Source organism: Vulpes vulpes, chromosome 3 (assembly GCF_048418805.1).
Source record: "Vulpes vulpes isolate BD-2025 chromosome 3, VulVul3, whole genome shotgun sequence".
NCBI lineage: Eukaryota > Metazoa > Chordata > Mammalia > Carnivora > Canidae > Vulpes > Vulpes vulpes.
The window spans coordinates 150,499,217-150,522,474 of NC_132782.1; the positions used below are offsets into that span (position 1 = coordinate 150,499,217).

At 38.1% G+C, this 23,258-nt stretch overlaps 1 protein-coding gene across 18 annotated transcripts in view; it reads right to left on the bottom strand.

Annotated features, from left to right (window-relative positions):
- The window catches only part of LRRC7 (leucine rich repeat containing 7), a 491,902-nt gene that overhangs the window by 42,050 nt on the left and 426,594 nt on the right, over window positions 1-23,258 (bottom strand). For 17 of the 18 annotated variants that reach the window (XR_012000829.1, XR_012000828.1, XM_072754894.1 and 14 more), the window contains one exon: window positions 2,013-2,234. Coding sequence is in view for 15 of the 18 variants with exons in the window: in XM_072754894.1 (XP_072610995.1) it covers window positions 2,013-2,234 (222 nt within the window). In the remaining 3 variants the exon portion in view is untranslated. Of the gene's footprint in view, window positions 1-2,012; window positions 2,235-23,258 lie in introns of those variants that run through there. The other variant, XR_012000827.1, reaches the window with a different exon arrangement.

Genomic DNA, 23,258 nt, shown 5'->3' on the forward strand with positions numbered 1-23,258 from the left:
CATCCATAACCTTCAGTCTCTCTCTCTCTCTCTGGTTTTATTTTGCTTTACTTGCTTTTCTGTTTGTAGATTAGGGAGGTTGGGACTGATAATGATAAAGTTCCCTCCAATATTTTAATTCTTAAAAAGCTGTATTTCTATTTCTTCTATTTTCTATGTCTGTACTTGCAGTGCCAAACTTACTGTGTATGTCTGTAGAATTGCATTATTTGACTCTTAAGAAAACTTTTTTCTTTTTTAACATTTTATTTATTTATTCATGAGAGACACAGAGAGAGAGGCAGAGACCCAGGCAGAGGGAGAAGCAGGCTCCATGCAGGGAGCCTGATGCGGAAATTGATCCCGGGACCCCAGAGTCATGCCCTGAGCTGAAGGCAGACGCTCAACCACTGAGCATCCAGGGGCCCCTGAATGTTTCAGTTTGTACCTTCCAGTTTGAAAGGCACGTGATGTTGGAGCTGTGGATCAAAACACCTGTCAGGGATGGCAAATACCTTCTCTAAAGAATCATAGTGTTGTAAGTTTAATAAGTATGTAAACTTTGGCCTTTAGTAGTCCTCTCATTGGTCAACCTGTACAATTTATGTATTCTTGAGAAATAATGTAAAAAAGGCCTTTAAATTTAGAGTGCTCAGAATAACTGCATGCTAATACTAGGCGGATTGTTCAAAGTAGGTGAAACAGGATATTGATCTCAGTGGATTTTTAAATGTGCTGATTCTGTGCAAAAAAAAAAAAAAATCATGTAGCTACTAATAGGAATAAGGAAATCCAAGAACTGCATTGAGTTTTATGATATTTGTTGGGAGAGGGAATATGAATAATTTTTAACCTTTTAGGTGCCTATAGTAAAGCATAATTTAGAACTTTATTAACTTTTAAGAATCTCTGGAGACGTTAAAAACCTCATATCATTACTTGATTATGAGCACATGTCTGATTTATTTACCTTAAATCCAACACTTGACCTAGATCACAGCAGGACGGGAAGAAAACTATCTTTAAAAAAAAGCTTATGATTCTGAAGATGATTAATACCTAATCTCAGCCTTAAGAAAGGTATTAAGAAACAGGCAATGTCTAGAGCAGCTGGGATCCAAATAACAAATGGCTTTCACCAGTGTAAAGGAAAAAACTGGAGAATGAAGGTAACGTCTGAGATGTTCAGAAAATAAGGCAGGGTGATATGTGAAGCTTGAAGTAGGCAATAATAAAATGAAATCTTATAAAACATATTAAGGAGTTAGAGAAGTCAGTAGGAGCTATGCCTATTTGTCTGAAGAATGAAATAAGAGAAATTAATTTTGTGAGAGTATGAAGATCTTAATGTCTTACTTTCTAAGCATAATATAATTCAACAGATAAGATCCTATTCAGTTTTCTGGTTCCAAGGAAGAAAAATACATTCTATAATGGAAAAGTAAATCCTAATTTTAGATAGGTCAGAAGAGCAGCAATTTTTTTTTGCTACATGGATTTTATCAGTAGTTTTTGGAGCATTTCAGAAACGTTTCCCTTCTAACTGCTCTTTATCATTTTCTTCGTAGCAAAGCTTTATCTTTGTCTCATTCAACAATCAAAAGATAGGACTTTTCAAAAAGGTTTCCACAAATAGTCTACTTTTCGCATTGTCCAGAGGCCTTCGTAAATACACCTTGCCCACTGAAGCTCTGTAACATTCAAAAGCCATGCTATAGCACTAAATCAGAGGGGAAAGTGAGCAGGAGAAGGTGTAGGGTCAACCAGAAAAACTTCTAATTCTTCAGTTTTTCCTGATGTGAATGAGCATTTTACCAACTATTAATTTTCCTATGTTGTAGTGTTGAACCACCGAAAATAATGACAAAACCCCTACAAAGAATGCTCTGCTCCGTTCAACATGGTGACAGCAATTATTTGTCCCAGACTCCATGAGTGTGTGTGTGTGTGGGGGGGGTGGACGTAAACCATGGATTCCCTGGACTTCCTTGAACATTTCGTAAGAATTCATCAATGATAAAAACTCTTCTCACCTGCTCCGGATATCCATCCATACTTCTTTGCCCTTTAGTTTGAATTAAGCACCGTCCAGGCTGAGGTCCCCGGGTGGCCTGTGAGGAGGGGATCTGAATAGGCAATGGTGACTGAAATTGCTGGATGGTCACTTTGTTTATATTTCCCTCATATGGCTGCTGCTCCCGGCTACGATGCTGAAGGCTTTGGGACCCCATCAAAGTCTGGATGTGGCTACCTGCCTGTGGAGAAGATCATTTGTTAGATGCAGATTGGTAGGAATGAAAGATGTCATGAAAGTAGAACACACGTACAGAATACCTCTCCGGTACAGTGGCATCCTCGGGCTCTCGGCCACTGCTGGAAGGATAATGAAGGCACAGCGAGCGTCTGCCTACTGTGGTTCGTGAAAATGCTAATATTGGAGTAAGGTCGCATGAAATACATGTGTGGTCATCTGGTGTCTTGCTCAAGATTATTTTATCCCCCATTTTAAGAGACCAAATTCCCTCTGAAAAATCTCGAGAACAAAAAGAAGTCGCAACTTTTAAAAATAAAGTGGAGTGCTATCTGGTATTTAGTTTTAATGACAGCAGGGAGAGATACAAGAAGGGGATATCAGGAGGAGAAGGACACAGCCTGGTTCCTGAATCTGAAGCAGAAGAACCAAAGTGTGTATATTCCCTTACGTCACAGGCGCAGAGTGAGCTTGTCCAGGTCAGGGTGCTATTTACTCAGGTTCTGCGTTATTAAAGCAAGAGTATGGTTGGGGGAATCTTTCAGTCACCTTGAAAATGATCCATGTGGCAAATTCCTGTATCTGTAGCTCATGGAGGGACTAGATGTGAAAAGGTCTTCAATGTGAGCTCTGTCTGTAGATCTTCTCATCGTGAGCTTTGTTAGTACCTCGTTTAAAGCGATAATGATCATTTCTCGATTCTTCAGGGTGGCTCTTGGAGGGAGAGGGCGCGCTCACTTTGGTCTCCTGTCTCCAAATGATATGGTGCCCACCACCGTTCCTTGCTCACTCTGATTTTCTCACCTGTGTTCCAGCCTACTTGATATCTCCCCCACTGAGCAGGCAGTTCTGCTTGTGGGCTGGTAACCCAGAACGTGCCTTTTACGATTATGAATGGTTTAACATGGACCTCCAGGTCTAACATGGGAAGAGAATGCTCACCATTAATACTTTTAAACATGTGTTTTACTGCTATGCTCGGTACTTCATCTATTTCTATGGAAGCACCTGAAGGGTTCCTTCCTGCATTCAGTTTCTTTCTTGTTGATCTTTTAAGGGTAGATAATTTGAAATTCAAAAGTGAATTTCACCTTGGAATTCATTAGCTAGGGAAGCCTGTGAATTTTTCTGTGTAACCAATTTGTGATTCATTAGTGGGGGAAGTCTGACTAATCAAGATTTTTGATTAAAAAGTCAGATTGGAGGAATAAAGGAGGAATTAAATATTCATTCAAGGAAGATATTAGTTTGAATTTTTAAAAGTTCTTAAAAAAAGTAACATTAAGAGACATAAGGAAATGACAGCGAACACAGAAAATCATTTGGGGAAGATGGGAGGCACATTGCTTGGTTCCAAACAAGAGGTGATTTCAGTGAAGAAAATACTCAAAATTATTAGTTGGCAATACGTATGGCAAAGTAAACAACCATTTGATTATATTTTTAGGTACCCAACTGGTTGTCTTGTTATCATGAACAATTTTTTGCATTTGGAAACAGTAAAAATATTTCAGTCATGAGAAATGGGAGGAAAAGATGCAAAAAAGAGACTCAGGCTATACTAGCATAATGTGAAAATCATTACCAATCCAACACTATCCAACACAGCTAACCAGAAATGGCAAAGCTATAACATCATAAACACAATGGAGATAACTTCATAAAAGGCAAATGTATCTTTCTTTCTTCCCAGAAATCTAGATGCCCTTCTCAGAAATCTGAATGAAAGGAGACGTTGCACCTTTGAGAGCTATTCTAGGTGATTGAACACCCTCCTGGTCCAGGTTTCCCCCTTAGTTTGATTCTCTCCTACCTCCATGGAATTTTATGTTCTGTTGTTTGGTAGGAGAGGAAAACCGTGATAAAACATATGACATTTTGAGCTGCTATACTCTGAATGAACTCCCTGGCATGCTAGGTTATATAGTTAAAGACAATGATTTCCTGGAGTTTGAAACGCTGATGATGTAGACCTACTAAAGCTGACTAGCCTGGCTATAGAACAATAAATTGATTTACACTTAAATCTGTTTGTCTTCAGTCAGTGCTTGAGCCAGTGGAAAAGAGGAAAACCAGCAGATTAATCAAAAGTCATCATGTAGACAAGCAAAGAATTATAACACCCAGAAAAACTTAGAGGGATCCAGAAATCACTATAGGTCCATCGATGCATAATCTACATGGGAAAATCAATTAGGACCACATAACAATCCCTCATTGATTAGAATATTCTGGTAATGGTCTCTCCAAGGGTGAAAACCTGATTGCATAGAACTATGATAGTGTGTAGACTTATTTTTCTGGTTTATTTTTTCCTTCTGATGGAACCATTGGAGCCCAGGATTATGCTTTGATTTGGAAGTCCTGGAAGACAAGCACCATATCCTACTTACCATCTCTAATGACTGGCATAGTAACTGGTGTTTAATAAATAATGGCTACTATCGAAACACTAGGTGTTACACCTATCTTGCACATATTACCTCCTTTTGTCTTTACAACAGCATTAGAGGTTAACTAGTATGAATTATTACTAACATATTTTACTAAAAAGGAAACTAAGGCCTGGAGAAGTTAAGTAGCTTTCCCAAGTAATTTTGACTACTGGTAAACTGACAGGATCAGGATTTGAACCAAGGCAGACTATTAAAGATCATGCTCTCAAACACAAAATTATACTGTAATCCCCCAAATAGACTCTCTCCCCATCATAGTTGAACTGTGAACTGAAGTTTTGTTCCATGAAAAGGAACAAAAGGATCAGATCTTAGGGTATATTAAATTTCTTTAGCAGCTCTTTAATTTGCCAAAGGGCCATCCCAACTTATTGAATCAGGTCTGTGATCTATTTTAGATCCTATGGATGTGACTTAGAGCATTATAGTTAAGCAAATAAGTGCATTTAGTAATCTTTCCATGATTATGAAGTGAAGAAGCTTACGTTCTCAGTTTGGTAAAAAGTGGGCATGGAAGGAATGTGCTGTGAAATGATTCTGTTTGCATCAGTATTGTTCTTTCACTCTCTACTGGGGCTACAGTGAATGGGGATGGGGAGTGACAGCTTTAGAAAGCCAAGAATTAACACTTAATTTTGTGTGAAGTTAAGCAAACATCAATGACAAGATATCTAAAGGGACAATTATGGTGTTGGAGGAACTGTAAAGAGGAAGTTTTTATTGACAGGCACAAAGGCTTAAGAAAGGTAATGAGGATGCTCATGATGAAGTACAAAGGGCTAATGAAAATGTAGCAAATGTCAGAGGCTGCATTTGTTCAAGCAGAGGGTTAGTTCTGAGAACACTGACTCATACTGAAGGGGAATTTGAACATAAAGGTTTTTGTAAAGACTGGTCTACACACGTGGAATAATAAAAAGAAATAGAGAAGATTTGACATTTATTTGAACTTTCAGGGGGAGGTTGGACAAAATAACATGTATTTGAGGGGAATAATGATGAAATATAGTGTTTTCAAGTTGACCCAAAAAATATACTGTCAAAATTTATAGAGGAAAAACTCCAATATCCATAGGACCCAAGAAAACATTAATGTCAACACCACAGAAAAGAAATATTGATTTGATACCAAATGGCACTGTTCATGCAAAATTCAGTCCACAGTTCATCAGGCTTATTATGTAGAAATTTAAAGTGCTTGGGAGGTTTTGTATGATATAAAATAAATTAGTTTCTCTCTGCAACAATGCTTTGGTTCACACTATTCTCTTAGAAAAGTCTTAGAAAAGACTGTTAGACTGAGAAGTGTATTACCCAATTTGGTCATCTATTTTACGAGCCATCTTGGCTCTTGAACCACTTGGGGTTACTTCCAAAAATCAAACACAGTTTCAAAGGATGACAGTTTATGCCACTGAGAATATTCAAATGGACACAATTCATTCTCTCAAATTAAGTCCCATAGAGTTCAAAAAATGTTTGGGAGCAGTGTCAACAATACAGAATCATCTACAAAGGATAACTCAGGAACTGATTTCAAGAAACCAGTGACACTCATTTAAATGAGTCAGTTTCAGTAATTTTGTAAAACATCATTATCAACAAAATAGTCCAATTACCTTCTATTTATATTATGTGTTCTATAGTGACTTTTTTTTGGTAAGCAGATTAAGTTTTAAAAATCTAGGCAGTTGGGCTTCTGCTTCCAGATAGATGGACTAGACATACTGTTCTCTATTCTCTCCAGGAACAACTAAAACCTTGGACATTTTATGTAAATAAATATAAGGAAACTCTGGAAAGAAGGCAGAAGAAAGCAGATCAACTACAGACATGGAGACGACATAACAACATGGCAGTGAATTTCTTGAGTTTTATTTTTGTGTCAACTTGGGGTTGAGGAAGTGGGCAGCCTGAAAATGCCAACAGATGCAGAAAAGAAAAGCCCCAACAGAAGCTTTCCCTCCTTAGCCAAAGGACCAGAATATGGGCAGCCCAGCAAGACAGAAGACTTTTAGACCATTACAATTCTACTGTAACTAAACACCATGGAAAAAACTGACCTCACCCTGACAATGGTGACAGCCAAGTGTGGAGCCTAGAGATCTAGCCTTATAAAGATGTAACAAAGCACCACCACTCATGCTGGGGTGGTGTTCAAGAAAGCCAAGTGAGATGACACTGCATTCAGCCCCATCTGCCTGTAGCAAGTCTTCCCCCAGCCCAAGGATGCCGATGGAGACCACAGAAGGAGCCTGGGTTTCCACCCACACCCAGCAAGAATGAGGCAACTATCTAGGCAATAGTATGATTAGAGAGGACTTCATAGAGGGTCGGGGCCTTCTCTATTACTCAGTGAAGCTACCCCCACTGAGTTTTCAGTGGAGACTATCTGGGGAGATAGAAATTTCTTCCTCAGCAGTAACAAGAAGACTTTGCCTTAATTGTCAGTGGAGACTGAATGAGAAAATTGGACTTTTCCCTCCCTGGCCAGAATGAGGCAGTGCCCTGTTCTTCTCCAATTGGAGTGGTGTCAGGGGAAGCCAGCTAAACAGAAGGTTTAAGTACAAAGCAGATTTTATAACATTATATGAAAATATCCAGGTTTCAATCATACCAAGAACCAGGAAAACATCAAACTGGATGGAAAAAGATAATCAGGAAATACCAACACTGAGAAGACAAAGATGTGAGCATTATTTGACAAAGATTTTAAATAGCCATTAAAAGAAATTCTTCAATGAACAATTATTCATATGCTTAAAACAAATGAGAAAAAAATAGAAACCCTAGAAAAAGTATAAAGTCTTAGCTAAGGAACAGAAGATATTAAGAAGAAACAAATGGCAATTTTAGAGCTTGAAAATACAGTAACTGGAAAGCTCAGTCGATGGGCTTAACAGCAGATTGTAAAAAAACAAAGGAAACAAACAGTAAACTAAAAGATAGGGCAACAGAAATAATCCAGTATGAATACCAGAGAAAACACACTGAAACAAAATGAACAAACTATTAGGGACCTATGAGACCATACAAAACTTCTAACAATCAAATTGAAAGGAGAGGAGAAAGAGAATGCGGCTGAAACCCAAAGAAAACCATGCATAGACACATAATTAAGCTTCTGAAAACTAAAGACAAAAAAATGTCTTAAAGGCAGCCTGAGAAAAATGACATCTTACGAGTGAAGAAAACAATTCAAATGACAGCAGATATCTCATCAAAAACCATGGAGAAAGGAAAGAGATGGCACAATATTTTTCCAGTGTTGAAGGAAAAGAATGGTCAACCTAAAATTCTATACCAGTGAGAATGTTCTTCAGCAATAAAAGGGAAATTGAGACATTCTCAGATGAAGACAAATGAAGATTTGTTACCACCAGATCTGTCCTAATATAATGGCCAAAGGAAGTTCTCTAAATAAAAAGGAAATAATAAAAGAAGAAGCCTTGGAATATTAGGAAGGAAGAAAGTACATGGCAAATAATATATGGGTAAATATAATATGCTTTCTTTCTCTTCTTGAATTTTTAAAGTTATGTGTGTCAGTTGAAGTACAACTAAGGCACTATCTGTGGTGGTTTTAAATGTACATAGAGGAAATATCTGACACAATTATAACAGAAGAGGGTAAAGTGAAACAGAGAAGATTTCTACATTTCACTTGAACCATTAAGTGATGACACAAGCAGACTCTTGTAATCTATGTATATACAGTGTAGTAGCAGGAGCAACCATTTAGAAAGCTACACAAAGAGATTTACTAGAAACACCATACATAAATAAAAATGAATTCTAAAAAATATCCAAATACCACATAGGAAGCAGGTCAGAGAAGATGAGTGAAGAAGAAGAAGAAGAAGAAGAAGAAGAAGAAGAAGAGGAGGAGGAGGAGGAAGAAGAATAAGAATAAGAATAAGAAGAAGAAGAAGAAGAAGAAGAAGAAGAAGAAGAAGAGGAGGAGGAGGAGGGGGAAGAAGAAGAAGAAGAAGAAGAAGAAGAAGAAGAAGAAGAAGAAGAAAGAAAGAAAGAAAGAAGAAGAAGAAGAGGAGGAAGAGGGAGAAGAAGAAGAAGAAAAAGAAGAAGAAGAAGAAGAAGAAGAAGAAGAAGAAGAAGAAGAAGAAAGAAGAAGAAGATAGAAGGAGGAGGAGGAGAAGGAGGAGGAGAAGGGAAAAAAAGAGAAAGAAAGAGAGGGAGAGAGCGAGCAAGTGAGCGAGCAAACAGAAAAAAAAATAACATTAAAGTGTAAACCTTAGGGATACCTGGGTGACTCCATCCATTAAGCGTTTGCCTTCAGTGCAGGTCATGATCCCAGGGGCCTGGGAGAAAGCGAGGCATTGGGCTCCCTGCTCAACGGGGAGCCTGCTTCTATCTTTCCCCCCCCTGCTCATGCCCACTCTCTCAAATAAATAAATGAAATCTTTAAGAAATGTAAACCTTAATGGGTCAATTCTTAAATGCTAGGAGACTAAATGCATAAATTAAAAGATCTCTCCCCCATTTATCACTGGACAGAGGGGATTAAAGAACATTATTCAACTATATGCAGACATTATTTCAAATATAACAATATTTGGCAGATAAAAATATTGTCCCAAAAGTAAAAGGATTTAAAAATATATGTCATGTCCTAATACTAGATAAAGTGGATTTCAGAGCAGAGAAAATATACTAAAGAGAGGGAGGATTATTACATTATGAAAAAAAGAGTCAATTCACTGAGAGGACATAGCAGTCCTAAATGTGTACACAGCAAACAACAGAGCTGCAAATACATAGAGTAAAATTGATAGAACTTAAAAAGAAATAAACAAACCCGCAATCATAGTTGATCACAACACTGGTGTCTCAACACTTGCTAGACTACACTAAAAATCAAAAGGATATAGAACACAGTGATACCATCAACAAACCAGACCTAATTGTCAGTAGAGACCCCTCTACCTGATAGCAGAAGAATACGCAGTATCTTCAAGTTCCCACAGAATATTTATAAGAATGTATCCTGGACCAGAACACAAATCTCAATAAATTTAAATGAATTGAAATAATAGAGAATGTATTCTTCAACCAAAATAGGATCACACTAAAAATCAATGACAGAGATAAAACTATCTGAATCCTTGGAAACTAAACAATGCAGTTCTAAATAATCCATGGGTCAAAGAGGTCTCGAGGGAAATAAAATCATACATTGAACTGAATGTAAATGAAAATATGGCACAGAAACACTGGTGAACACAGCTAAAGCAGTGCAAAGAGGAAAATTTATGACCCTAAATGGATGTACTAGAAAGGAGAAGCCTCAAATCAATAAATAAGATCCTATATCAAGAGCTTAGGGAAAGAAGAGCTACATAAACCCAAAGCAATCAGAAAGATGGATATAATGAAAAGAGCAGAAATTAATGAAATACAAAGTAACAGACAAAACAGATGGAAAGAGCTGCTTCTTTGAAAAGATCAATAAAATGCTTCTAGCAAGACTGAAAAAGAAAAAAAAAGAAGATACAAATTACTAAAATTAGGAATGAAGAATGGAATATCGTTACAGATCCTATAAACATCCTAAGACTAGTACGGTAATACTACAAATAACTCTACACTCATAAATTTGACAATGCACGTGAAACGGGCCACTTTCTTGAAAAAACCCAAACTATCATAATTCACCCAATATGAAACAGATAATTTGAATAGCCCGGTAACTATCCAGATCAGAATCTATAATTTAAAAACTTTCGGGGAAAGAAATCTCCGGGTCCAGATGGTTATGCTGGAGAATTCTACGCACGTTTAAATGACATCAGGCGGTTGGGTGGCTCAGTCAGTTAAGCTTCAGACTCTTGGTTTCAGCTCAGGTTATGACCTCATGGGTCATGAGATGGAGCCTTACATTGGGCTCCACCCTCAGTGTGGAGTCTGCTTGAGATTCTCTCTCTTCCTCACCTTCTGGCCCTGCTGCCTGTGTTCTCTCTCTTTCAAATAAATAAGTCAATCTTAAAAAAAAAAAAAAAGAATTAACATAAATTCTACATTTTTCACCAGAAAATAGAAGAGGAAGGAACACTGCCCAATTTATTTTATGAAACAAATATTGCCCCAATAACAAAAGCAGACAAGGACAGTACCAAAAAAAAAAAAAAAAAAGAAAAAGAAAAAAAACACAACAAAGTAACCTACAAACAATGATAAATGCAAAAACTCTTAAGAAAACACTGGCAAATAGAATTTAGCAACATAAAAAAAAGATACATACACCATGACCAAGTGGGGCATAGTCCAGTGATTCAAAGCTTGCTCTGTATTTCAAAATCAACCAATGCAATGCACCATGTTAATGGGCTACAGAAGTAAAATCGTTATGATCCTATCAATGAAAGCAGAATAAATTTGACAAAATTCAGCACCCATTCATAATAAAAACTCCCAGAGGTATGGAAACGGAGGGCAACTTCCCCAACCTGATAAAAAAACACTTACGAGAAACTTACAGCTAACATAATACTTAAGGGATCCTGGGTGGCGCAGCGGTTTAGCGCCTGCCTTTGGCCCAGGGCACGATCCTGGAGACCCGGGATTGAATCCCACATCGGGCTCCAGGTGCATGGAGCCTGCTTCTCCCTCTACCTGTGTCTCTGCCTTTCTCTCTCTCTCTGTGACTATCATAAATAAATAAATAAATAAAAAATAACATAATACTTAATGTTGCAAAACTGAATACTTCCTCCCTAAGATGAAGACCAGGCACAGATGTCCACACTCGCCACTCTTTTTCAACATAGTGTTGGAAGTTCTAGTCAATAGAATAGGGTGAGAAAAGAAAGAAAAGCCATACAGATTGAAAAGGAAGAAATTAACCGTCCTTATTTGCATATGACATGATTGTCTACATTGAAAATCAAAAGAATTAACAAAAATAAATTCCTAGAACCAACAAGTGGATTAAGCAAGTTTGTAGGATACAAGTTCAAATGTATTTACATATGTTAGCCACAGACGTGAACATCAAAATTTCAAGCAACAAAAGCGAAATTCTTAGGTGTAAATCAAATGAAGCTTGCACAGCACCTACAGTCTGAAAACTACACAATGCTGATGAAAGACATCAAGAAGATTTAAATAAATGAAGGCATATTTATGGATTGGAAGACTTAGCATAATAAAGCTGTCATTTTCTCCAAATTGATATGCAGGTTTAACAAATTCCTATAAAAATCCCTGTAAGATTTTTTTTATGGATATAGGTAAGATCATTCAAAAATTTATACCGAAAGGCAATGAAACTAGAATAACTATTATGATTTTTGGAAAAGAAGAAGAAAATAGGAAGAATAAGCCTGATTTCGAGATTATTATAGTTACAGTAATCAGGACTCTGTGGTATTGGCAGGGGGACTGACAGGTAGATAAATGGCACAGTGCGGAGAACCCATAAACAGACTGACAAAAATCTGCCCAGATGATTTTTGGCAAAGGTGCAAAAGCAATCTAATGGAGGAAAGATAGCCTTTTCAACCAACGGTGCTGGCACAAGTGGACATTCATAGGCAAAAATAAATGGACCGTGACCTGCATCTCACACCTGATATAAATAAAAATCAGCTCAAAATAGATCACAGGCGTAAAGATAAAACATAGAGAATGGAAAGAAACCAAAGAGTTTGAGAAAAGATTGGCAAATCACGTAGCTGACAAGAACAGCATCAAGGAGAAAGACCTCAAAACGCATAAGTAAGAAATTAAGTAATGCACTTGGAATGATGTTGAAAGATACGAAGGGGCATTTCGCCAAAGACAATACAGATGGCAGCAAACACGCACCTGGAAGGATGTTCACCATCATCAGCTATCAGAGAACTTAATGCCACAGTGAGACATCACTACAGACGTGTCAGACTGCCTAGATAAAACAGAGTGACCCCAACAAATGCTGAGGACGATGAGGGGAGACCGGACCACTGAGAAGCTGCTGCTGCAAAGAGAAAATGGTAGAGCCATTCTGGAAACGTATTTGGCAGTTTCTTAAAAAAAGAACTAAATAATGCAAGTACCATATATGATTCAGCAGTTCCTTTACTGGACATTGATCCTAGACGCCAGACTTACAGTCAGACGAAATCCTGGCCATGAATGTTTGGCACAATTTTCTTCATAACAGGCCCAAACCCGAAACAACCCAGGTTTCCTTCAGGGGGTGCACAGGTAAGCAAACGGAGGCATCCATACCATGGCATACTAATCAGCGAGGAAAGGGAAGAAACTATTAACACACATGATGGAGTGAACAAATCTTCAGAAAATTATGCTGAGTAAAAGAGTTAATCCCTAAAGATTACACACTGTAGGGTTCCATTTGTATGGCATTCTTAAAATGACAAAATTATAGAAATGGGGGGGGGGGTTGTAGAAATGCCAGGAGTTAACTTAAAAAAATAATAGAGGAAGTACAGATAGCACAGTCTTTGGAGTCCGAGGACTCTGGGTTTTATTTCTCGTTCTATCACTTTTTGGGTTATGCGGTCATACGCAAGTTACCTAAGCCCTCTGCTTATCATGTGAAAACTGTAGACAACCACAACCGCCTCACAGAATATTGTGAGGATTGAAGAAGATAATGTAATAAATTGAGCATATTGTTTGGTGCACAGTAAGTACTCCGTAATTGCAATGAGAATACAAAGCTCCCTGCTAAATAAAGGTCTGATTGTTCTTTGGACATGGCAATGAATAATCATCCCAAAGAACTGTTTTTAAAGCTGTTGCGATTAATTAATGACCATTTGCATTAGAAATCGCTCCTAAAAGTTAGCCAATAATTAACAGTCTCACTCAAATAACCATGCTTCGCCAGTTCAAAGTCAATGAACCCCTAATATTCCAACTTCTAAAAATCCACCAATCCTTGAACTCCATGCTTTCCCCAGACTCCAGTTTACTCAGAAATCTCTGTGCCTTACAAGTTCTTTGCTAGCAAGCAGTAAATTAGGCATTTTGTTTCAGATGTTGAGAAATGGCCTCTTTTATGGAGAATAGCACATACAAATTTAAAAAACACAGTCTGGGATGCCTGGGTGGCTCAGCGGTTGAGCGTCTGCCTTCAGCCCAGGGTGTGATCCTCTGTCTATGTCTCTGCGTCTCTCTCTCTCTGTATCTCTCATGAATAAATAAATAAAATCTTAAAAAAATAAATAATAATAATAGCTGCCAATAATTAAACACCAACATGACAGACATTGTAATAAGTATTTTACATCATGATCTTAATTTTTAGGACCACCTTACAAGATATGCATCACTGTCCTCTCTTCCCCACTGCAGACACTCAACAGCAAAGCTTAATATGCTCAAGGGCCAATTAAGGTCAAACTTAAAGCTCACAGTTTTTGTTTGTTTGTTTGTTTGTACTCCTGCTTAAAAGAAAAAAAGAAAAAAAAAGCAAGACCTTAAAAGCTAATTAAAAAATTGGGATTCTTTTTTTCCCTCTGCAGGTTAGTGCATAGTTGAGTTTTCATGTTTTGGTGTAATTGTCATTTTACAGGGATTGATTCACTATTTGGTGCAGTTTTATCACTTTTACCAGTGGTTTTTGGTGACAGGATTGAGGTGATTTCTTTTTTTTTTTTTTTTTTTGAAAATGGAGACAGTATTAAACAGGAAGTGGTGGCTGGAATCTTCGACGATATGATCAGGAAGCTGGATATGCTCAATTACTGAGAAACAAAATGAAGAAAATGAACAAAATTCAATATGATGCAAGAATCTATAGGTAGGTTTCAATCATGCGTTAGAGCTCCTGATTCTGTTCCTTCTGAGATTCACAAAAGTAAGTAAAGAATTTGTAAATGTGTCAGACTGAACAAAATGAAGTTTGGAAAACAAGTGCTTTTAAGATTATCTAAAATAGGGGCGCCTGGGTGGCTCAGTAGTGAGCGTCTGCCTTGGGCTCAGGTCATGACCCCGGGGTTCCGGGATCGAGTCCCACGTCGGGCTCCCTGCTTGGGGCCTGCTTCTCCCTCTGCCTGGGTCTCTGCCTCTCTCTGTGTCTCTCATGAATAAATGAATACGATCTTTAAAGAAAAGAATATCTACAATACTTGATATGTGTAGGGTCAAGAACAACAAGTAGAAGAGCACTCAAAAATGATTTTTTAGCACATGACTGGAGCCAGGGTTTCTTTCTCTCTTCGGAGCAGGGAACAGAAGAGACCATACCAAGCTGTGGCAAAACGTACTAGCTAACTCTGTCTCCTATATTGCTGACGTTGAGGGTTATTGGCTACTGCAACAGGGCTACGCTATGATGTTTTCTGAATTTCTGTGGTTGAGTCGGGGCCGGGGGGCGGGTCCCTTCCTGGAATAACACCTGGTCAGACCCGGCTGTAGAAACAGCTTCCTGGGCTCCAGTCCTGCGTTCTTCAGCTGCACGCCTAGGGAAGACTTGTCTTCCGTTGACATTTCCACCACCTCCTATCCGCATTATTTTTGAGAACAAACTCCATTGCGCGATAGAAATAGGGTAAGTTTAAAACGTCTACGAAGCACATAATACTACAATAAATTGATTAAAACTACATCATCCTAGCTGTCAGCTTAACAAAACAAGTCTTTGAAATGGATCATTAAATAGAGGAAGTTGCTTCATTGATTTCTTCAAAGTCTTCTTCCTGATCCGGTGACTGTTACTGAGGACACGGATCTGCCTCCGAAGGCTCCTCTTTTCATAAAATTTTTGACTTCCTACAGGTCACGTACTCCTGCTTTGGCAATTAGTTGTTGCTTAACAAGTCTTTATATTTATTCAGGCTTCTCTCTCTTAGATCAATAATCTGCAATTATGGGGGGGGGCATTGAATCTCATCGGTTATGTTCATTCTTATTTCTCCAGTATAGGGAAAGACACGGCCGCATTGATTTACTGGAAAAGGTAACATGTTGGCCATCAATAAGCTAGGTTTTAAGAGTCCATCTGAATAACAGTTGTGATTCTGGTCACATAAAAGGAATGCGAATTGAAATTCTCAAGACGAGATTGAGCCCTTAGCTCACAACTCCCATTATTGTTCCTTGGACTGTTGTACGTGTTTTAACTTGACCTCTAGCAATGCATTTTCATTCTCTTCTGGATCAATAACATATTTATGCCATAAAGACCATGTTGAGGCTGTTCTAGTAGAGACAAAGGCATATAGGTGTCAGGGGAAGAAGTTAGTGCTTGCTCTTAATACAGTCACTAAAAATTAGCATCAGAAAAAAAAAAAAAAAGCACCAGAAATTTCAAAGAGCCTCCAGTGAGTGGATGCTAACAGTATGATCCATGATTGATACCCAGCCACAAGAGCCATGATTTTCCCCTACCTACCTCTCTTACTCCTGACCCTGCCTAACCTGGAGGGGTATTTGTGGGAGGGTGGGTACGCTTGCCTCCCAGGCAACTGGTGTGTTGCTTAAAACCCCTTTTTCAATCTAAGGGTAAGATTTACACGAATAATCAGTTTCAGATTATTTCCGGGTACCCAAACTCCAAGAAAAGTAGGGTTGCATTGTTTTAGGTAGAGAGAGTCATTTTCAGAGTCCTGCTCTATCCAGAGGGATAGAGGTTCATGCATTTGGTATCTTCCCAATGTCCCCCTCTCCTTTTTAAACTTTGGTCCTTGAAAAAAGTGGCTTTTGGTCAAGAGTAAAACTTTGAGTACATTCGCGTAAGAAACGTCTTTCTGGGGACGACGTATTGTGCGAAGAGGTTTTCTTGTTTTTGTAATTTAAAAATCTGTAATTGTATGACTTCATCAATTTGGCCTTCCACTGACTCAGTTCTTGGGTTTCGGGCAGAGCTCACCGACGGAGGGTGCGTTTGGCTGCTATCGCTTCCTGGAGCTCCGCAGCCCCGTAGATGCCATCACACGGGTATCGGGACAGTCTTTATTTTGCTCAACACGGAGCCTGACACCACCATGAGTGAGGGCGACAGGAAGAGGATGAAGGAAGCAAGGAGAATCTCAGCCAGCCAAGTGGTTCAGGAAGACCGTTTCCTAACATTTAGAAAAATGTTTGGAGTTACGAATGGCTGTAGGAGGAATTCCAATCTGTTCCTGATTTTCGGTGCTGGCCAGTCTACCAGAAGAATTAAAGAAAAACCTACTCGGACCAGTGCAAAATCTGCTCCCATCAGACACAACAAATGAGGCCTGGGAAGGAGAAGCAACAAGGCGGGAGCCAGGACCGGGCTGGGCGCTCACGGTGATGGGGAAAGCTGTTCCCACTCGCCTGTGGACTGACCCAGGCCAGGCTCTCCCCCGGGGGCTCCTCTCTGTTACTGGTCTACACTGGGAAGGAAAAATACAAAGTCTCGGGAGAAACCTACGCAACCTGACACACCTCTTTCTGTATAAAAAAGGAGAGTTTAGCTACAGAACTGACAATTCCTAAGGGTTCAGAATATTTTTTTTTTTAATCTCACTTTTATTTTAAACCACAACTGATGTTCCTGATTCTGATGTAGTTGATGGAAACGAGAAACATTTCTATCTCCCTGTATCTCATCTTTTATATGTAAAGTCTCCTGGGATGATTTTCCTATCTGCTTCTTCCACATTTTGACTTGCTCTTTTTATTTTTTAAAAATTTATTTGTTTATTTTAGAGAGACTGAGCAAACGCACAAGTGGGAAAGGCAGAGAGAAAGGGAGAGAGACTCTCAAGCAGACTCCACACTGAGCACGGAGCCTAACGTAGGGGCTTGATCCCGGACCCTCAGGTCATGACCTGAGTTGAAACTGAGTCGGATGCTTAACCAACTGAGCCACCCAGGAACCCCTGATTCAGTTGTCTTAAAACAAAAATGATGTTTTGACCAGATGGTCACAGCGACACAACATGAGATTTTCAGAAGGTATTTTGGATCTTTTCTTTCTAAATACATGTAGTAAGAAGCAGTAAAATGCATTATACTAAGATATATGAGAAATGCCAAAATTAAAATAAGGAATGAATATTCCTTCCCAGGAACTTAATTAAAAACTTTAAAAATTCTTCATATGATCTGAAAGAGCAAAAATTCCAATTTGGGGGCCTTGGAAAGAAAGGATAAAATGAACATGAAAATGATTAAAAAAAAAAAAAAGGCCCATATCGTTTCTCTTGAATTTCTTTAAGTTTCTCCTAATGAGTTTCTGGGCATGCCTCAGAGATGCCAAGCATCTGGCAATCATGAAGCCCTTCATGGCTGAACTGGCACCAGAGATGTGAGAAAATCATGGGCAAATTCAGCACGAGGGATAAGTTTGTGAGCCAAGACTAAATTAGCTACGCATTTATGCTTTGCTTTTCAACGGTGTCCATCCCGGTGTTGACCCTTGATTATCTATCTTTATTATTCTAGCTGCCAAGCAATTACGTACTTAACTTAGAAAAATAGACACGTGGGAGGGGAAAAGTCATGAATGCTAAACGAGAGCTTTGAAAGTCTAGTCTTTACATATTAAAATTTTTTCAGATTTAATATCACAAGGATTTTAAAGTTTTTTGGTTATTGCCTTTTCCAGAAAGGAAATGTTTTAAGTTTCATTTGTTTTAATACGCCACTTTAGCCTTTGGGCTGCAATGCTTTTCTGTCCAGCATTGTTCTATCCTTCAATTTTAAATCTTCTCAGGGATATTCAACCTTAAGACTCTCAGTATTTTTTTTTTTTTTTTAAGGCTTAATATCCTTAAAAGAGTTTATCATTTCAGAGTTAGGGAAAAACAGCCTTGTGACTCCTACGGAAGGAGTCGGCCAAATCAGAGTATAATGTCTGATTTTATTTTTTATTCTTTTTAATTTTTTAAAATAATTATTTATTTGAGAGAGAGAGAGAGCACATGAGGGGAGGAGCAGAGGGAGAGGGAGAAACAGACTCCCCGCTGAGCGGGGTGGGGTTGGGGGCCTCAGTCCCAGGACCTTGAGATCACGACCTGAGCACCATGACTTAACAAAAGGCAGGTGCTTAACCGACTGAACCACCCGGGTGCCCCTAATGTCTGACTTTAAAATGAAAAATTTTCCACTTACATTTTATTCTATGACCTTCCTACTATTTTTTCTATTTCTATTTTACTATTTTTTTCTAAGTGCAGGCGAGTAGTCCAAAGTATTTAGTCACCTGTGAAACCTTGGCATGTAATCTAACCTAAACTCTGTGTCTCTGAGAACCTCCGTTTTTTTCTCTTATACAGTGGATAAAAATACTAGTACTTACCTGATATGGTTGTCATGGGGCTTAGATGAAGAAATACGTTAGAACATTCAGCACAATGCCCGCCACAGAGTGATATTTAATATATGGTACATGATAGTTCTTACCAAGGTGACTGCAGCATAATCCAATAGACTACAGCTGTGAACGCAGAGATGTGAAAGGAGTCTAACATACAAATATCCTTGAAAATACTGTTGTTTTCAGCCATTGCAAAATTTTTAATAGCAATCCTTAAAGTGCTGGAGTAGTACCACTCGGAACTCGGGGAGATTTACGTTGGCTGTGACATGTTCTTCTAGCAATGACTCCCATACTTTTTGGATAAACGGACATTTAAAATTTGAGATTTTGGACACTGACGTGGCAAGAGAGAATTATCAAGTCAGTTAAATCCTACTTCTTGCCACTCAGAAAAAAAGAAAAGAAAAGAGAACAAAGAACAAGTCCAGATTTTACACTCCCACACATTTTGCCAAGGATGAGCCACTCTCAGGTCCTCAGGACAGAAACAGTAGGTAAAGAACAAAACGCTTTCTGATCGATGAGCAACTTTTGTCTAACTACTTTGCATGTCTAAAATATTTTATGTGTTGGAGAGCACCCAAATTTGTTCTCCTTTGGTGCTTGGGGCACTCATGGGCATCCCCATGAATACTATTGATATTAGTTCACCAGAGAGCTATGGTTCAGTCACCGTTCAGTCTAAACCCGTGTCTCCCACTGCATCTCTGAAGCAGCACAGTGGTTTCTGGTCACAGTAGTATCGCAGCACTGATACCACACAGTTGGAGTATCACGGCAGTAACACAGGAGTACCTCTAGGCATAGCAATAAGATGAAAAAATATCTGATACATACAGAGACCTCAAGAAATACACTCAAATGGAGCTGGCTAAGACTTCACTACTTGTTTTCCTTTGATTCCCCATTCCATTAATAGTTCAATTTTTAATTTTCCATTCTCACTCTATCTGGCCCAATGACTACTCGTTTCAACAAAATGTAGTACTGATTTTTAAAAGCATTCACTGCAGAATGAAATATAAACCCAAGAAATAATCGTATAATTTTCAGAGGTATTTCAGTAAATCCTGCAGCCTGGGCTGATAATTCCATTACCATTTTCATTTCCTTAGGTTGTTTTTCACTGAATAGTAATTGACTTAATATATTCAACTGTTATATATATTACATTCAATTATATATTTTATTATTATACAATAAAAACCTGAATTTGAAAATTTAGAGCATTATTTATGCTCTCCGTGTGATAATAGGTAGATGTATCTGTATGTTCTAAAATCTCAGATTTTAGGCAAAAGTGCTATAACTTGGGGTAGTCTGAAAATGCATCTCGTGGGAAGAAGATACCAATGAATTTACACACGAAAGACATCCTACATCATTTCACATTTGACAAGAAGTATAGAAGGTTATGACGTTTTCAGGTACATTAAACAATTGTGTTAGTCTTTCATAAGATCAACAACCTCACAAATGTTTACTCCCTACGGGGTTGCATGAGGTTCTTAAAGCAAGTAGAGAAGCAAGCAAGTGATCATGATTTGTACTGATGATATGATTGAACATAATATTATGGAGTTTGAAAATAATTTCAGGTAAGATGGATATACGGATGGATAATGTAAGCATCTGTTAATTCCAGGTGAATAAATCTTTTTCTTTTATGGAAAAATTAGAGTAGCCCTTTGCAGCTATGTAAGTGGATATGGTTCCCTCCTTTGGTCAGGCCACCTTCCCTCGGCTCTGATAGGTATTCCCTGAACTTCCTGTCATCATATTCATCCTCTTATATTTCCTCATAAAGAAATAGATTCTCTTCCTTTCTTCTTTGAGATTTTCAACTTCCTTTTTACCAGTATCTTCTTATCAGCCTTCCAATGTGGTCAGAGGTCTGCCATCTTTAATATTCCTTTTGTCTTTCTTCTATCCCTCTTCAGAGTCTACCATAATACTCTCATTCCTTTCTTGAATTTTCGAGGTTTCTATGTTTATCTACTCCTTACTGTAGGTTCCAATGGATTCCACTCCATCAGTTAAATAAGCTCCTTTTGCCAAGGCCACCAGTGACCTCTCTGTTTCTAAATCCAAAGAGCCTTTAGTTATACTTACCTTGTTTGATTTTTTTTTTTTTTGGCACCACATAACACTGTTGGCCACTCCCTACTTAAAACTTTATTTCCTTTTAGTTTTTCCTTCTTGTTTCCTAGTGATCATTGGAATTGAAAGCCCTATCTATTCTACTGCAACTGATTAGTCAAAGCCAATCATGATTTTATTAGACTTGCTGGGGGGTGGGAAGTCCTCAGCTATTTTGAATCAGTGAGATGTAAGAAGAGGTTTGTTGAGGGATTTGGGAGGTTTTGCTTATCAGAGACAGCTGTTAGGAACTTGGTTCTCTCCCTTGACTGATTTGAAAGAGGAAGCTTGTATCTCCATTTGTCATTGGCAGCCAACTTAAAATAATGAGAGAAACCAATTTTAGGATAAAGCCAACAGTATGGATAGAAGATCAGAGAGAGAGAGAGAGAGAGAGAGAAAAAAAAAACAAACCTAAGTATTTAGGTTAAATAACTGGAGGCTAACTCTAATCTTGATAATTAGCTAAATATTCACCTAACATTCAAGGCTGTTTCCCTTGAATTTTCTATAATGTGTGGCAGAAATAACCCTACTGATAAAATCTTTGATTACTCCTTCTCTGTTCTTCTAAGAACATCCCTTAAATGTTGGCGTTCATGGAGTTCTGTGTCATCCATCTGTCTCACTCACAGCTCAATCGTGACATGTATTTTGATGATTGCTAAGTTTGTATCTTCAGCTAAGATTTCTTTCCTGAACTTCAGATAAATATATCCAAATACCCACTAAGCATTATCACTCCAATACCCTAAACCTCCCTCAAATCAACACATTTAAAACTTAAACTACCCTCCTCTCCTCCACCTCTACTTGCAATCTCAGGGAATGGCACAACATCAGTCCCTTGTCTAAGTTGGAAACCTGTGTGTCAGCCACGGAGCTTGTATCTATCTCCTCTATCCCACGTCCAGTCAATCACAATATCATGTTGGCTCGCCTTTGAAGAAGATACTGAATCTATGCATTTTGCTCCCAACCACCGTAGATCACAAAAGAAGCTTTTTACCTGGTTCCAATGCCTTCAGTCTTTCTATTCTACAATTCCTTCTCTGTAAAGCTATCAGAGTGTTCTTTAAATGAAAATTTAATCTTGGCTTTCCCCTGTTTAAAACACTTCAATGCTCCCCTTCTCCTTTCCTTCAGAATAAAGTGCAGTGTGATCAAACTTCTGTTTACCTTCCTGCCTTATTTTACATCACTCCTCTCAACTTCAGTTTCTTTACTAAAAAGGCGCCCTTCCCAGATACTCTCAGAGCCCTATATCCCAGCTTTATAGCATCAATCACACTGTTATGTTTTTCTGCTATGCTTAATACTGCCCAATAGGTAGACTAATAACATGTGTAACACATACAAATAAGATCATTAACAATAAATAATTTTAGGTAAAATAATTTGATAGTTAATATGCATTTTTTTGAAAAAAAGCAGCAGAAAGTAGTCATCAGGAGGAAAATCATCACCTAGATTACAAGTAAAGTATATGATTATACATGTAAGTTATGAAGCACAATTACAAAATAAACACTTGTGTACTTAAGAACTAAATGTAAGAGCCACAATTTGGCCTAAGAAACAAGACAGTAGCAAGAATAATGCAAGTTTCCTCACTGATCCTACCCCAGCCTTCCCTTCAGAAATAACCACAATCATAAATTTTGTTAACCATTCCCTTATAAAAATAGTTTTCTGACTCATGTACTTATGCCTAAACAATATATTTTTAGTTTTGCTTGTTTTTGAGATTTATAAATATGAGTTTTGATGTGTTCCATCTTCTGAAACTTGTTTTTTACTCAAATTATGTTTCTAAAGTTTATACACATTATCATAATTATGATTAACTAATTTTCACTGCTATAAAATACTCTTCTTTGTGAATAACAGAGCTTATTTACATGCTTTCCTGGTGCTGGGCATTTGGGTTTTTCCAGTGTTCTACTGTTGTAAACATTACAAGTGTCTTGAATAATACCTCACGAGGGTAATTGTTGGAATGTAGGGTATGTGCATGTTCAGCTTCGTAAGATAATTTGATACCATAGTGATTGTGCTTTTTATTCCTATAAGAACCATAAAATGGTTTCCATTGCTCATATACTTGCAAACAACTTACATTTTTCAGACTTGACTTTTGTGATTAATAGGTATAAAATAGTATCTTTATTCTTGC